We start from the raw sequence: 18,195 nt of genomic DNA, 5'->3' as shown, positions 1-18,195 counted from the left end.
AAATAAAAAGAAAATGGACAACACAGTGTAGTAGCCAATCATAGAAATATTTTTCTCCCTGATTCTTTCAGTTGCGCAAACCATCGAGATCAGAAATGGAATACAGATGAATATCGCCGAAAGCGAATAGAATTTTGTGCGTAAAGTTCTTCTTCCTATCTCGGCTCGCGTGGAAGCGAAGCGCGATATTGAAATCGCGGGAACACGTCGATCCTCAAAGAAAAGAAGTCGAGATACTTGTTTATTTATCGACTCGTCCAGGGACCGTCATTTTGGTCTTGATCGTAGAAACGACATTGGAAATATAAAGATGTCCTCCCTCTCAAAACCAATGAGGAGTAGTGATCTCGGAAAGCGGGTATCGTTTATGTTCATCGCTAAATCAACGCTTTTTTATATAAAAACGCCTACTCTGGTAACAACCCCTTCACAACCATTTCATCATCAACCAACCAACCAAAACAATCCACCAACCGACCAATTGAACCCTGACATTACCCAAATACTATTGGTTATTATACCCAGTTGAACACTTGACCCAACCAACGTCTTCTTCACCAGGACCCCCTAACCCCTACTATTACCATCACCACACTCTTTTCTATATTTTCTGATCGATCTTAACTAATTTAAGTTTAACGAAAAATCGTTGCTTGTCCGTTGCGTGTTTTCACTTGATATTATTGCACGTTTTAATTACGTTTATGTATATATATATATATATATATATATATATATATATATATATATATATTATGGGTATGTATGTGTTACTGCGTAAGATTGCAATTGGGTAATATCAAGATTCATATGGTTGCTTGGTGTATGTCCGTAATTATAATGTATAAGAATATAATCAAATATTTGGTCTTTCATAGACGTATGTGTTCATAAACAACTTTGTGAATCTTGACATTTTCTAATATCGATCTTTCAAGGTATCATATATTATATACTATACACGTATAAAGCATCGTACACAAGGGGTTGGACAAAAAGAAATGTTTGATATTTTTCGTTGATTTGATAAGGTTGCCTTCGTAGTTATAGAAACCTGAAAAGAAAACATGATAAACGTTTGTTATAAGAGTTTGAAAAGAAAAATAATGAATTTTGTAGAATTATTTCTAAATTTATATGTGTATGTACATGTATACGTGTATATATATATATTTTATATAAATATTAAATATTAATGTATCTGAGCATCGAGCAACACTCTCGAATCGTTTTGTTGCATTCAATTTAAATATCAAATTGTAAACGTTCTTTTTGTTTAAATAAAAAATAAAAAAGTTGGAAAGAGAGAGAAAAATTTCTAAAACAACAAAACGATTCGAAGAGATAGCAAACGCAAAATTTCATGCCATACTTAATCGATTCATGTACATACCTTTTATTTATATATTTTTTTTTTATTTAAAAATACTGCCATCTCCCTCACCCCTATCCCTCTACGTTTCCCGGCTGCTCTAATTTATTCAATTTTTAATTTGATCGTTTGTTTGTCGACATCTTTCTATATTGTCGCAGAAAGAGATTGGCGTTTGAAACATATTAATTGCGTTTTTATTATTTTATTGAAAGAACTCAACAACGGATCTTCGACCTCTTCTTATCTCGATTAAAATTGTTGTTTTTTTTTCTTCTTTTTATTTTAGAAAAAAAAGATATGTATCCAAAGTAAATGTAAAAAAGAAAGAAAAACAAAAGCAAAAAAATGAACAAATATCAGTGTAAATTTTTATTAAAAATTTTTCTCAAACATTTCTTTTATCGGTCCATAAGTAATCAAAATTAAAATAACTTTGTATGATCTTTAATATAAATAATCAACAGCAATAACTAGTACAGTAGAATAACGTATTGTTATTATGTTAATGTGATAATATAACAAAAATATCGTAAAGAATTGAAAAAAATAATTGTCGTTGGATGAAAAAAGAAACATAAATGATGAAAAATGAGAAAAAGAAGAAGAATAAAGAATAAAGAAAGAAAGAAAGAAGAAAATTGTAGAAAAAAAAATAAGAAAAATAATTCACTCTATAGGCGTATGCACGTGTACATATAATAATATGTATAAATTTATAATAATGTTAAATTAGATTTTTGTATTTATATTACATGAAGGAAAGAAATAAAAAAAAGAAAGTAAAAATGATCGCATGAGAGAAAGGCAAATTTTGTAATGTAAATAATAGAGAATATAGAAAAAAGATGTCGTATTAGTTATAATGCGGGGCTGATTGCAGAGCGGCAGACCCCGTGCTCAATTTATCTGCGACCAGGATAATACATCGACTCGAATCACCTTAAAAGAGATGGAAAACAATAACAATCATTATGGAGGACTACGCGGTGGACGACCATTCGCGTTCGGACCGACAAACGGCCTTGCATCCGCAACTCGCATAATCAATCAACATTTCTTCGGATCGATTAGCGGTCCTAGGCATTACAATACAGGTATTATTTGTTTATTTCACAAAAAAAAAAATAAAAGAAAAAAACATATACAGAATGTCCCATATAACTCTTTTTACAACTTTTCAAGTACTCTTGCGATAACCTGACAAAAAGATACTTTAAACAAAAGTTGATCTGTTTTTGATTGACTATACATTGCAATAAAAAAAAGTTTAAAAACCTTTATTTTTTTAAATGGCACTATTCAATGGTCATGATATACTAATTCGTTAAATTCGTATTAATACGGGCTATAAGGTTACTGTAAGGTCAAAAATATAGGGTGCCATTTAAAAAAATAAAGGTAGCCTTAAAAAACATTAAAAAAAATTTTTTTTTAATTATTTTTTATTATAATGTTTGTAAATTATCAATTAAAAACAGATCAACTTTTGTTTATAGTATTTTTTTGTCACGTTATCGCAAGTATTTGAAAAATCGTGAAAAGAGTTACATGGGACTCTCTGTATTTGCCGGCTTTTGGTTGGGTGCATAACAAATTTTACAGGTATAAAATAACAAGTAACAAATATGTTAGAAGAATTTTGTTCACTAGGTTTAAGTTCGCGTGACGCAGGAATTTATAAACGGATAGAAATTTCTAGAATATTTTCGAAGTGGTCTTAAAACACTAGTTCTCGGTGATTGATGGTGATACATAAAACAGGATTCGATAAAATAACTTCGTCCTTGTTATAGGTCGTAACCTACTTTCTCCTATTTTTATGAACATGCATATATACATATATGCATGCACGCACACACACACACAGACACTTAATATTTATATACTATATTCGCTAGAATGCTAAAATGTTTCTAATAAAATAAAGTGATCGATATGTCGTGTGAACTGGCAAAAAAAAAAATAAAAAAATAAAATAAAATGAACTTCTTTTCTTCTTCTCCATCGATTTATATTTTCTTTTATCAATTAAAATTAAAAAAATATAATCAATGGTACGATTTATCATCTATTTTTCAACTTTTTTTTTCTTTTTATTTCCAGGCGCAAACACTGAAAGCAAACTCTCATTGTCAGCGGACTCGATAGACAGTGAAGGTGTACCGTTCATAGAAAAACATCGTATAGCTAAATCGATCTTGAAGAAATCAGAAAGTAGCAACAATTATTACAACAATGTGGGCGACTCCGATACGGAAAAATTAATAACCGATAATACATCAATGGGTAGCATGTGTGATAATGAGACCCGTCCTAAACAACAACAACAACAGCAACAACTGCAACAACAATCACAACAACAACAACAACAACAACAACCGGTTTCACCACTTTTATCGAGACAAGTTCTCGAATCAATTTTTCGAACAAACAACAACGCTGAGAGAGATTTTTCGGGTGATCAAACAGATGGGAAGAATTGTGTTGCTAAAATACCAAGATTGCTCTTTGACGATGTCTTAGAAGGTACCTTTTTATTATATCCTTGAATGAGAAATTTGTATTATAATCATTTTCGTTTTATATATTTCAGAAGAGAAACATGCGCGCGACGAGACAGTGGCGGAAAATAAAAATAAAGAATCAGAAGAACACAAGCAACGTACAAAAGTACACACAGAAGAAGCTTCGAAGGATAGTCAAACGATGTTGATATGTTCGTTAAGACCTTACAAAGTTGTAAGGAAATCGGATGAAAAGAGAAAACCCGTATCGAATAAATCGTCAACTACAAGCAGTAGTCATACTTACAAAAGTTCGGACACGAATTGTCTTCCTCAGGAATATCGTTTCTCATCGTCATAGCGACATTGGTATATTCATTCATTTTCCTACACTTCTTCTCGCGAATTTTATCTACACAAATATATCTATTATTTTTTCAATTAAGATTTAATCCTCTATAATAGCATTTTTATCGGGGGGGAAAAAAATAAGAACAAAAAAATCATTCCTATTATAAAATTTTCTTTTTTACTATACTCGATATATACATATATGTATGTTACACTATACTATTAATATACTATACTAATATCAAAATAATCGTAAGTATAATTATATTATACACGAAGTATACCATAAATGTAATTAATCTAATATTGGTTCTTTGGACTCGTGTATCACGCTGAAGATTCCAATTAAGGTAAATTATTTTAATTCATTTAACTTAATATAAATACAAGTTAACACACGCGACAAGCGATTCCATTTTATGCAATATACTGAAAAGTATAATTATATCGTTAGTAGTAATGTTTTATTGTTTGCTTTTCAACATTACAAACAATACAATATATTAAAATTAAAAAAATAAAGAAATAAATAAAAAAATTTGTTTTTTTTTAATAAAAAAAAATAAATAAGTGAATAATATAAAATAAAATAAATTTTCTAAGTTAATTCTTTACACTTGCTATCAATTTTGTTTTTCAATTTTTATTCGCACTTTTGGTTAAATTTCTTTACTTTAAATTTTTCTTCTAGAACAATTGCATAGATTTTGTTTGCTATTTTTAATTAACTAAATTATTTCTCATTGCATGTTAGTATATTTATACTACAACGTAATATTATACTTTTTGGTATAGTATATAGTAAAGTATAATGTAATTGTACTTGGTATGTTATCAGTATAGTATTAAGTCATTAAGTATGAAAGGTCTGATTACTTCAATTATTTTCAATTTGAAAATAAACATTACATATTTAATGATCTTGTATAAAAAAAAAGATAACTGTATTTAGTATAATAAGATATATTTAATATTAGGAACAAAAAAATAGTATAATACTATAATTTTTTTAATATCAAATTCGTTAAAAAAAAATAATTTACAAATCATAAATCGTAGAGGATTAAATTTTCAAATCATTTTGAAAATTTTCTTTTTTTTCTATTTCTTCTTCTATTTATTTTTTAATATACGAATATATACAATGATAATTAATTAACAACTAACAAAAAAAAAAAAAAGTCGAGGAATAAGAAAAAAGAATCCTATTTCCACGTTTGTCGAGATATATTACTTCGGAACAAAAAAGAAAGGAAAAGGAATAAGAAAAAACATTCATACTATACAGATCGATGTGAACTTTTCTTTGCAATTTAATCTGAAATCGTGATAAAAAAAGAATAAAAAAAATTTTTCTTCAACGTAAAAGTTTACCTAACATACGGAGAAAAAGATCCATGTAAAAAAAGAAAAGAAAAATGGATTAAATTCAAACAAACAAATAAACAAATACCTGCTGATCGTCGCTGATTCTTCGTTAAAATAATATATAAATATAAATATATATAAAAATATATATTTATAATTATTATATTAAATAGAACAAAAAACGAGTCGCGTATTAATCGTAGAAAAAGCCAAGAATCTTTAAAATAAACTTTTGCAGTAAGAAAGGATTAGATAAGTGGGCGAAGGAGTAGGGAAGAAATGTTGACTTTAACGAAAGCAATCGCAAGTTAAGTAGTGATATAGAATAGTGATTTATTTATTTCTTCGTTATCAAAGACCTACGTTATTTTTAGGAAAGCCTAGCTAGATACGCATATATTCTAGTTTGCAACAGGTTATCTTTTAAAAAGAAAAAATAACGGATGGAATTGAAGGACACTTAAACAACATTCGAATAGAAAGTTCTACGCTATCTGTACGAACTAAAAAATATAATTACTTTTTACTGCGTAATACTAAATTAAAAACTAACAATCATAAGGAATGGGAGATATTCATCAATATATATGAAGAAATAAATCAATATGCGTCAGGTATACATATACGTGAACTGTTCTTTAAAAAAAGAAAAAGGAATAAAAATTATACAAGCATTGATATAAAAAAAATGAATAAAAATTTTACATTATGGAAGATATATAAAAAGAAAGAAAGAAAGATAGAACAAAAGATGAATGATGAAACTTATTGATTAAAAAATAATAAAGAAATTTGACAAACGTTAAAACAAAAATTATAAATATTTAAATGAAAGAAAAGATAATGATAACGAAATACAATATTGCAGACGTACAAATAAAGTTAAAAATTATATTATCCCAAGCAATATGCTATTTCCAATTTGTTTTTTCTGCTTATTTCATATCTTTTATCATAAAGGAAAAATTGATTAGACGTCATTAATTAATAAAGAAAATGTTTCCGATACGGCCCAATAAACTTTAACATTTCAACAATTAAATAATCATTAATTGTAAGCTAAGTCAAGCTTTGAGTGTCTGAAAATGTGATCTATGCATTCAAACAAATATAATAATAATAATAATAATAACACGGGAAGAAAAAAAGAGAATGCGGGCGAATAAATAAATAATTAAAAAAATATCGACACAACCATAAAGACGCTAACAATGCAAAACTCGTGATATAAAAGCTAACTCGAATCTTTAAAAAACAATAATAGAGAGAAAATGAGACAAAAGATATAAATTAAATATAATGATCGTACGTATACAATTGCTATGAATTTAAATTGGCGAATTCTGAGCTATACTGCCTTAAATAAAGTTCCCAAAAAGAAAAGAAAATTGCAGATCCATTTAAAAAATGATTGATCCCTATTTAAACAAAAATAATAATAAGAATTTTCTAAATGATCGCATGATAATATGAATGATATGTATCATAATTAATGTATATAAATGTATCCCAAATGATATTCGTTGAGAGAGGAAAGGTAAGAAATGAAAAAAAGATAAAAAGAGGAAAAATAATCTTATAGAACGTTGATTGACGATGAAATTATTCAAAAAACATTATTTAAACTTTAAACAATGGAAAATAAGTAATTCGACAAGAATATTCTACACGACATAAGATATAATAAATCCCTAAAAAACCTCTCTCCTTTATCTCTTCTATTAAAAGTTTTTCTTTTTTTCAATCTTCCATTCTTTGATTTTCATTTTATTTATTTTTTTCTTTGCGAAGGACCAATCCCTTTCGCGTTATCTTTGCGTTAAAATCTCCATTAATAACCAAACAAATTTCAATGTTACTTCTCTTCTTCTAGTTGTTTCCTTTATTTTTCATTTTTATTTGTTTTTTCAATGAAATGTAAGTTTTCTTGCCATTTTGTTTATCATTAAAATTGCTATAATATTTGTTAGTTTTTTTTTTTTTTTTATTAAAGAAGGTGAGAAAGAAAATATTGAAGAAATGGAATTGATTTTAAATGTAGAAATTAAACGGAAATCTCATTGTCAATTTAATTTTAATAATAAAAGAAAAAGATAAAATAAGAGTCGTTGAAGAAATAAGATAATAAACGAATGGTACAAATGTTTTAAGAAGTTATTAGCGTGAACGAAGAAAAAATCACGGAAAAAATGACAAACGAAAAATAAGAAAAAATAGAAAATCTAATAAAAAATTGAAATAAAATGAAGACAGCGAATAAAATATGGGATAAATAAATGAAGTTCGAATCTATAACAGAGAAAAATAAATAAAGAAAATATTTTGAAATCGATCGATTGATCTATAGATCAATGATCATATAAATCATATAAAGTATTATAGAAAAAATCTAATATACAACTGCCTCGCGATCGATCACACATTTAAAATAAATTAACAAAAATCGATAAATAATGAATATATAAATATAATGAAAGGAAAACTTTGGGACAAATATAAAGAAAAAGAAAAAGAAAAAAAGCCGATTAATTTTCGCGTTTGCTTTCGTTCAAATTCCCTTTAACCGTCGTCGTCGCATCGTCGTCGTCGTATCAAAATATGAAATCGAATTAACTGTATTATTATTGTTAGAATATGTTAATTAAATTCTTTATCCGATTAACAATTTGAATCGAATAATAAATAAAGCGCTTATAAAAATGCTCGGCTATGATGCGCTGATGAAATTATCGAATGTTTTACGATATTAAGATAAGCAAAAAAATAAATAATAATAATAATATAAATGAAATAAATCATTTAATTAATTAATTAAGTAATTAATAATATAAAAGTGTACTTCGCGCGTGCTTTAAAATGCTCATCGTCAAAGTTGAAAGAGTATAAATGGAAAAATGTAAAGAAATTAAAAATAAATATATATATATATATATATGTAAAAAGAATAGAATAAGCAAGAAGCATCAAGCAATCAGCAAAAGCAGCAGAAACAGCAGCAGAAGCAGCAGCATAAATAATCATTTGTTAGAACGTACTCGTACAATATCGTAGCGAGATTCGAGATATTATCATCCGTGTATAATCAATTCAGATACTGGTGTTCAATCGTATTTATTTTAAATTATCTCTTTTCGTTACAATAATTTAAACAAAAAAGAAGAAAAGATAAATAATACAAAACATTAAAGAGATATAATCTGATGATTTAAACAAATATGATTTATACACATAATATACAATAACAAAAAAAATAACAATAATTACAAAACAATCGATTTAATCAAGCGGATTTTTTTTAATTAAAAAATTTTATTTTAATAATAAATTATAAAGAACACTACGATGATAACGAGTTGTATCTTATCTTGTTGGCTGTATTTCAATCTTATTGTAAGATGATATCGTGTAAAATGAATATCGAAAGATTATTGACGAAGGAAGGACATATCTGTAAAACATCGTTATTATTAATTGTTATAGTAGATAATATAAGGGAAACGGTGTACAATTGCGAAAAGGAAAACACGAACAAAGAAAAAAAGAGAAAGAAAAAGAAAAAAAAGAAAAAAAGAAGTAAAGATAAAAATTATGCAAAGATAAAGAGTTAATATATAATCATCCCTTACATGATATATTACATACGAGGGAATCATTGTTATGCTGGTGGTCTAATGTTCGAGCCTCGAGTACTTTATTATAACTTCCTTTGTTAAATTCATCTTTTCAAAATATTCCTACGTATACATGCATACATATATACATATATATATATATATATATATAACGATGCAATTTTGTAACTTTGATTTAAGTTTTAAGTATTACTAATAAAATAGTAAATGACATAGAAAATGACATATTGTTTTGTTTTGAAAATTGGCATTTATATTTGAGAAGGTTTGGCATTAAAACACTGCGCTTGTCTAAAGACAAATTAGGTAGGAATGTATTGTATAAAGGAGTTAGATAATTTGTGAATAGGATTGAGTATTTTTAGAATATGATTTGTTCTAATTTTTAATTGAAATTAGAAAAAAATCAAAGCTCGCATGAGCAGATTAACATTCCTGATGTAAACACCTATTTTTGCCGGGATCACAAACAGCTTCTACCTCCTATACGTATATAAATTTATGTTTATTTATATCAATCAAATATTATATAAAATGATTACAAATTTATATTACAGTTATATAAAATAATAATATTAACATATATATATGTATATACATGCATGGATACGTCTAAAAATAATGTTCACATCGAGTCAACACTGACATCGGAATATACAAGGTTGCTATAATCACGTAAAAAGGAAAGGTGTACGGATATTAAATAATCTCTCCCTAATAATAATGATAATATTAATATATAATAATAAAATTAAATCAATAAAGAATAAATCATCATCCTTTCCTTTTTCGCGAATGATCTCGATCGTTTTCGTACCTGTTATTCAAAGTTAGATCTCATTACCATTTCCCGCTTTAAGATTTTTAATGAAAGAAAAGATAAAAAAAGAAAGAAGAGATTATTAATAATAATAATAATACAAATACAAATACAAATATAGAACAAGAAAAAAATAAATAAATCAGAAAGCGGATCAATGTCTTCACTAAGCTATTCTAGTTAAAAGTAGAAAGTTCCTAGATTATGTACAGTCGGTTACTATTATTATTATTACGATCATTGTTATATTATTTATTGTTTAACTCATTAATGATAATTATTAATATTAGTATAAATAGCGATGGAATAGTACAAAAAAATGCTAAAAGTCATAGACTTGTATCGTGAAAAATGGAAATGAAGAAGTTAACAATTTGTTGATCAGATAGTGAAGAAATACTATTATATTATATATTCAACTTATTCAATTTTATTATTAGAAGGAACGAGAAAATACGGTATTGGAAAAAGTATTATTGATCCGTTCAAATTTGTTCATTCATTTAAAAAGCTACAATATTCTGCCAAGATTTGATTTTATTTTCAATATCAATTCCCTTTTCAATTTAACTTTCTAATTTATTAAGAATTCAAAATAAAACTACATTCGCAAGATATAATACTTGTAAGATATTTCATACACTACCTGATCAAACCAGTTGATCATAGATCATATAAAATGATTATTTTTTTGGTCTTGCAAGGCCTACTCTTCTATAATTGTAAAATTCAATAGTACTGTGAAAAAAAAAAATAAAACTGCATCAAAAATTTGAATTCTTATTCATTATACACATATAATCCAAAATAATAACATCATTTAAGAATTTTGCCAAAAAATTCAATTGTTAGGAAATTATTATTTTATAAATCAAGTTGAAATATTGTATGCCAGGGATTTACTTTATTGGAATGTTATTTACTATACAAGAATATAATCACGTATTTTACAGTGTGAAGATCAGAATAAATCGTACAATATCAGAGTATATCGAGTGCAGTTTTTTCTCTTTCTTTTTTTACTTTTTTTTCTCTTTATTATTATTATTATTATTATTATTATTATTATTATTATTATTATTATTATTATTATTATTATTGTTGATCCGTCATTATTGTGTAAAACGTAGACGTAGATTAACTCGAAGCTGGTGGTGTATTAACAGTTTCGGTTGTGGTACTCGTACTGTCAGATACTATCGGTTTTTCTTGAAGCTCTAACCATGGTAATCGTTTTTGCAACTCGAGCCTATTTATAACAATATATACATATATATTTTTAATTAATTAATATAACCTATCAATACTTTATATGACATTGATAAATTTTTAACTTTTAAATATATTTTATTGTTATTTATTTATTTATATATTTCTTCGCCGTAATTCATTATTTCATTACCTGTATTTAGGATGACTGATTGCATAAACGTATGGATCGATACAAGCAACGCTTTTGCAAAAGCATGCAGGTATCATAGTAACGCCAGGAGTAAGTAACGCTTTATTTCCAAACGCACCGATCATGGCGAGCACCGCATATGGTGTCCATGCGGCAACGAATAGAAAACAGATTGTAATAGCAGCCTAAAAAATCAATCAACAAATAAATTAATATCTTCCAACATAAAATATCTAACAAAATGTTATTAACTTCAATGATATATCAATAATATGAATTTTGTATATGTGTTATATACTTTTGCTATACGAATTTCAGCAGATTGAGCATTCTGATTAGAGTTACTTCTCAAGCTTTCAACGTTCATCTTCTTAGCTTGTTCTCTGAGTGCTTTTTCATGATTAACAACGTGGCTAACAATTTGACTGTAATAATATATAATAAGTGACATTGGTATGCAATAAGAGAATATGAATAAAGTTAAAACAAAATATCTTGTTTCTCCGGTATCGGTTAAATAATCAAAGGTACAGCTCGTAAGAAATCCTTCGGGTACGTAACGACCCCAAACACCCATGGCGGGCATTAAGACCCATGGTAACACATAAACCCAAATCAATCCGATGAAGAGAATCACTTGACCGCGAGATAATTTTCCATCCAATGGTCTAGCTATGGTACTATTTAACAAAATATTAATGTTAGTATACATTACGTTAAATTATTATTATTATTATTATTATTATTTGAATAAATAAATAATTGTATTACATGTTACCTGTATCTGTCATATGCTATAGCGGCGTTGGTTACTGCCGCACCGATGCCGGACAACGAACCGATCGTGGCAAATATCTGACACGCCAAATTACCCAAAGCGAAACCAGTGTAAAACGAATTGTAAATAAAAATTGGCGTCTTCATCATCATGGCAAAGTCGCAAATCGCAAGATTCACCACGAACATGTTCGAGGGAGTCCTCAAAGATTTGGCACTTGAAAAGAACAAATATATTTTGATGAAAACAAATCACTTTTTCTTTTACACTCATTTCCATTAAAAAAAAAGAAATAAGTTTTTTTATCTGGGACTCAAAACTATTCAACCCATTTTCATATATTCGTCCCGTCACTTCGCTTAAAAAAATACAAAAAAAAAATGGAACGAAAATATGTTACAAATCTAATGATATAAAGATTATTAAAGAACAAAAAAGGAACATAATTAAAAAATAAAAGAAAAGTTTACTTACGCGCAAAATATCCATATGACGAGACCATTTCCAAGCAAGGCAATAAATGTAAATAATATGTATAATAGGGCAAGCATATAATGAAGGGAGGGATTAGGCTCAGGAAAGACCAGCCAATGTTCTGGTACATGGACTAATTCTTCGGCAGGGACGTTCCATCCCAGCAGACGTGGTGGACCTGCTGGTAGAACTCTCGCCTCCCAACGAATACTGTCGTTGAACATGGTGGTCACCGTCTGCCAGTCCCTCACCTTGTTTTAAGATTATTCAAGAAGCGCTCTTATATACCATATCCGTCTTGATTAAATCCATGAAACCTTTAATCGGCAGAATGATGTGGCTTCATTAGAGGATCAGCCGGGGATCATCCCTTTGGTTGCCGTTGGTCAGCAAGACCAAGTCTCAAAGTCAAATCAATCAATTGTTACAACTACAGTATCAATCTTTATTTTCTTCCTCCTTCATAATTTCTTTCTTCGTTGTCAATATTTTATATTATTTTATTTTAATTTAATTTATTTTATTTGTCGATTTCGAATATTACTTTGGTGTAGATTTGTCAAAAAATTTATAAATATAAATATATATATATATATATATATACTTTCGTTTTTTAGCGTAATGACAATTCTTTTGTATTTCATATAAAGATTATATATAATTAGTATATTAATATATTTTAGATTACTTTGTTCATTCTTCATATAATCACGTCGATCATACTCTGTGCGTACGTGCGTGTGTGTTAATTATACTATTTCATAATTTTTTTAAATAAAATACTGAAAAGGTATGCTCCTAATAAGAGATAAAATGATATGAGAAAAGTAAAGGTGATAAATCAAATGAATGAAAATCTTATGGAACTATAATTGAAACTAATAATGGTTGACATCATTCTCTTCCATGTCTTTCAGCAGATACCTCGCTTAAAGTATATGCTGGTAAGTAAGTAGATGGATTTTGAGGATCTTTTAATAAAGGATTTGGTAGTGTTTTTGTTTTGGTACCGATACTTGTGTAACCCTTATCGTATAAAGAACAATACGGCACTTTGTGTTTGCGTATAAATTGCCACACTTGGGAATAAGACCAATCTAATATTGGATTGACTCTCATTAAATTTGGCCATCCTGGATCAGTGAAGCTAAATGCTTCTAATTTTTCTGCTCCAGGATCTCCTTTCTCATACCCATCAGACTCGCTTTTAAGTACTTTTTATTGCTTAATAGTTTATCTAAAGCCAAACGCAATGGTGGTTTCATTCTAATTAATTCTAAACCATAATAATTAGCTGCTTCTTCTATGAACGTTTCCATCTATAAAATGATACCAATAGTGTTGAAATTATTTATCATATTTACTATAAAAATAAGATTAGATATGTTCATACCTCTGGAAACGGATCTGTTGGTACATATAAACACAATGGCGGTGAAACATTGCGTAACGCGCAAATACAGGCAGTTAAATGTAATACAACAGTGCAATCCTTTCCGCCATTGAAACTTAGAAAAATTTCATTTGCATTATATCTATAAAAAATATATAAAAAATATTTAGATACTTGCGTGATTGTTCGTAATACTTGCAACAATAAACTTACTTATCATAACATTGTTTCAAAACGTCAATCGCATTCTGCACATATTCTTCTTTACTATTATTAATAATCAGCTCTGCTTGTTCTATACTAAATCTTTTACTCCGAACGATGTTCATCGGTATACATGAAATTAATTTTTTCTTCGCTTCTGTAACATCACTTTCAAGTCCTTCAAATGTAATTCTTACGAAAGGATTCGCGATATTTGATTCTCCTTGGGGATAACTTCCTATATTTACTTTACCTTCCCAATGTCGTACTTGTTCGTCCAATATTTTAAGTAACGACAACTCGTCTGACTCAATATCGACATAATCAAAATATAATGGATTGCCTTTACTTAACTTAGGCATAATTGTATCTACTGCAGGCTTAAAATATTTTGGAGAACCGGGAAGAATATAAATATTTGATGTTTTGATCACTGCATAATCCTCTAAAAAAGATTATACGAATTTTACACTTTCCAGTCTGTTACTATTTGACTAATAAATTCACAAAAAGTGATACGTACCAGTTGAATTAACATAGATAAGCTCACAAGGACTCGGTACTATAGATAAACGTTCTAGTTCCGTCTTTCCAGAAAGTAATCGTTTGTAAAAATTCAACAATTCTTGATGTACCTCTAGCTTTAATTCTAATGCTTTTGCAATACCTTCATAGGTGACATCGTCGTGCGTAGGACCAACTCCGCCAGACGTAAATACAATGGAATATTTTTTCGATGCCTCGGATACTTCTTGTGCAATTTCTTCTACCTATTACAAAAACCTAAAAGTAGTCAAATTGCTTATAACGTATGAAAAGCACGTATAAGTTATGAATCGACGATATTATATTAGCAAATAAAAAATAACACTTATAGTGAATGAAATGAAATTTTTTGATTATTTAATGCTCTTTATATGTATATGTGTTTATAAAAAAAATATAATTTATATAAAATATAAAAAATTCTTTGATACACACTATGTCAGGTACCACAGTTACTTTACAAAGCTTCACTCCTGTAGCTCTTAATTTTCTTGCTAAGTATGATGTATTAGTATCTACGATTTGTCCGCGCAAGATTTCATCGCCAATTACGATCAGCCCTGCCGTATACACGTGCTCCATTCCAATGCAATCTCTAAGCAAATTCAGATAAGAAAAGATATGTTAACGGTAGACTTCGCTTGATTATATTTACTTATGATTTATATCCATAAAAATGACAATCTATCATAGTTCTACATAGTACAGGATTTTTTTAGGAAAGAGATAATAAAAAAAAACACACATGTTAAATTATGTACTCATATGCGTATATATTTATTTATTCGTAGAACAAATATAACAAATATATTTTTGATTATTAGTTAGGAGTTAAAAGAATAATAAATTCTCATATTTGCATTTGTTGGACCAAGGCTGTCATCTTATTTGTTTCTACCGGCATTGAACTTTTAATCAATTTTTTTTCTCTTGCTTCTTTACTTTTCGAATATTACTATTCTTCTTCAGAGCCGTTATGACTACTTCTTGACATAAGTCTTTCAATGTTTTATCAGCGAGCAACTTTTTTTCTTTCGTCTTTTTAGTTGTTTTGGGCGTCGATTTATTTACTTTTGTATCGAACTAATAAGAGAAATATCAACTGTTTATTTATATTTTATTTTTGAACGACTGTGTTCTTATATCAAAAAATGTATTTTCACTTATTAATTATAATATTTCAATAGTATTAACTTACATTTTTTAGTTTTCTTGCCATTCTCTCGGCTTTGAATTTCAATTTGATGCTACGCGTCGTTGGTAATTGGAATACAGTTTTGGTCTTACGGGAGCCTTTGTTGTTTTTCTTTTTCATCGTTGTTCTTTATTCTCTACAAAAATTAAACAGTAATCTCTATTATTTATCATTACAATTAATTATAAGAATCAGTACATTCTTCTAATTTAGGTTTCTTCATTGCTGGCTCCTCGCCTTTAAGTATATTCTTAGTTAATAAAAACGATACACGCATCATTTCTTTCTTCGGAGAAACGTTTCTGACGTTATGTACACGGACCAACGAGTCTTCGTACAACTTGCATCCAAGTTTATCCTCTACTAATAATATAGCGTTATTCCAAGGATTCTGAGCTTTTCGTAATTTGACGAAACAGTAAAGATGTATTGTAGGTGGATTAGAAGCAACTTTTTCTATCTCTTCCGGGCTAAACCAATTTGGAAGTATATCTAAAAATTCGACAGCTGAAGCTGGTAAATTCATAGCTATATGTTCTTTACCAGTCATTTTTTGTTCCCTTCTATTAAGAATATCAGTTTTAACAACGTTTCTTAAAAAATCTCTACCATCTAAATTGAAACATTGAAAGTCACGTTTGATTTTGTTAATATTTGCATTCTTCTGTAACCATTTGTATGATTCAGGATTTAAATCGTTAGCTAATACTCGAACTTTTTTGTGAGCTGCAGGAATAGCAAAAGGTCCAACTCCTGCAAAGACGTCATATAAGACATCGCTTTTTTCCATGTATTTTAATAAATTCATATGTTCCGTAGATAATCGTGGATTCCAATAGACTTGAGCGAAATCAAATTGATACGTTCTGCCATTCTCTTTGACTGTTGTTATGGTATCTTCATCACCAGCCAATACTTCCATAGTAAAATGACGAAATGTTGTGTCTATGTTTTTTGTTTTATTAACAACTGTACGTGCAGTTGGTATCTTGTCGAGGAAAACTTGTCCTATGATATTCTTGTAAGGCAACTGTGTGTCACGCAAATTCAAATGTACTATATGCCCTATTTGACTAAATGACATGGGCGTTTCTACATCCACTGGAAGAATGGATTTTAATACATCCTCCGACTTCCAGTTTTCATATTTTAACGTCAGCTGAGTTTTTTCTGAATATTCGTATTGATCTTTCAATATTTTTCTGTCAGCTTCATCGATATCTTCAAATTTTTTAATGATTTCTGGATTAAGGTAGACAATAATATTAACGTCATCCACATTTTGAATTGGTTTTAAAGAATGTAGCTTAAGAAAATACTTTTTTAATATAGGCATATAATTTGGAAGTTTAACTTTGCACAATTTTAATGAAGGAACCTCAATGATAGTCGTAAATGCATCGCGGTCCAACCATTTCATACCGCGTACCGATACTGGAGGAACCAGCAAAGAAGTCATAGTGGTTTTGTTAAGGCAATGTAACTGGTTTACTATAGCAATGCCTCGTATAGCAACTGTGGGCCTCACCATCTACAGGATAAAACACTGCTTAACAATGTCAAAATTAATTAATTATCACAGAAAAATATTATTTTACTAAATAATATAATACATAACTATGACAAATTTATTAGAAGACAATATAAAAAACAAACAAAAAAACATGAAAGTTACAAACAAAATAAAATTTTACTAGAGTATCTGATCCTGTATATTAAAATATAACCATTTATTCTCTTGTAACTATCATATAGATTTTTATAAAAATCTTTTCAAACAATTTTAAACTTAACTTTAATTGAATCTAATAACCATGCAGGTTATATTTCATAAATAAGAAATAAACCATGTACACAGATATCAACATATAACAATAATTATATAGTATTATTACAATTTTATATTAACCAAAAAAAAGAATTATTTACCTCAATTATTTATTCTCGTAAATATATAAAATAACAATAACGAATTCAATCACGTTACACTGGACGAGAATAATATTAGAAGAGTTGTTACTTTACGCCCTCTAGCAGAGAAAAAGAATTTATCGTCTATCGGTAAGGAAGTTCTCTTCACAAATATACCGTCATCTCTCGGAAAAGAATATCAACTCCAACGCGAATGTAAACTGATTTCGATAAGAATGTAC

The 18,195-nt window shown here is 28.3% G+C and overlaps 4 protein-coding genes across 6 annotated transcripts in view; 1 reads left to right on the top strand and 3 right to left on the bottom strand.

The window, feature by feature from the left end:
• Positions 1-5,375, top strand: part of Shab (Shaker cognate b) — a 43,379-nt gene extending 38,004 nt beyond the window's left edge. For all 3 annotated transcript variants that reach the window (XM_089177728.1, XM_089177729.1, XM_089177730.1), the window contains 3 exons: positions 2,256-2,469; positions 3,479-3,901; positions 3,969-5,375. In XM_089177728.1, coding sequence (XP_089033854.1) covers positions 2,256-2,469; positions 3,479-3,901; positions 3,969-4,240 — 909 coding nt within the window. In that variant the 3' untranslated portion in view covers positions 4,241-5,375. The remainder of the gene's footprint in view (positions 1-2,255; positions 2,470-3,478; positions 3,902-3,968) is intronic.
• Positions 5,376-10,932: 5,557 nt separating this feature from the next.
• Positions 10,933-13,156, bottom strand: Uvop (ultraviolet-sensitive opsin). Its single transcript, XM_015321285.2, has 5 exons — positions 12,705-13,156; positions 12,231-12,446; positions 11,751-12,132; positions 11,453-11,637; positions 10,933-11,299 (listed from the first exon to the last, which is right to left on the bottom strand). The coding sequence occupies exons 1-5, from the start codon at positions 12,926-12,928 to the stop codon at positions 11,188-11,190; spliced, it is 1,119 nt and encodes a 372-aa protein (XP_015176771.1). The 5' UTR covers positions 12,929-13,156; the 3' UTR covers positions 10,933-11,187.
• A 131-nt stretch (positions 13,157-13,287) lies between these two features.
• LOC107066554 (bifunctional FAD diphosphatase/FAD synthase) lies at positions 13,288-18,081 on the bottom strand. The gene is given in 7 exon segments (XM_015321284.2): positions 13,288-13,891; positions 13,894-14,023; positions 14,098-14,239; positions 14,311-14,746; positions 14,825-15,071; positions 15,283-15,442; positions 17,972-18,081. Coding segments are annotated over 6 exon segments (1,395 nt in total). The 5' UTR covers positions 15,430-15,442; positions 17,972-18,081; the 3' UTR covers positions 13,288-13,598.
• LOC149030830 (tRNA (guanine(37)-N(1))-methyltransferase) lies at positions 16,083-17,528 on the bottom strand. The gene has a single exon (XM_089177744.1). The coding sequence runs from the start codon at positions 17,499-17,501 to the stop codon at positions 16,221-16,223; it is 1,281 nt and encodes a 426-aa protein (XP_089033870.1). The 5' UTR covers positions 17,502-17,528; the 3' UTR covers positions 16,083-16,220.
• Positions 18,082-18,195: the final 114 nt, after the last annotated feature.

Source organism: Polistes dominula, unplaced genomic scaffold (assembly GCF_049000335.1).
Source record: "Polistes dominula isolate Pdom_NZ unplaced genomic scaffold, Pdom_raw_medaka contig_24, whole genome shotgun sequence".
NCBI classification, from domain to species: domain Eukaryota; kingdom Metazoa; phylum Arthropoda; class Insecta; order Hymenoptera; family Vespidae; genus Polistes; species Polistes dominula.
The sequence above is the reverse complement of the archived record's forward strand: the minus strand, read 5'-3'. Positions and strand labels throughout refer to the sequence as shown.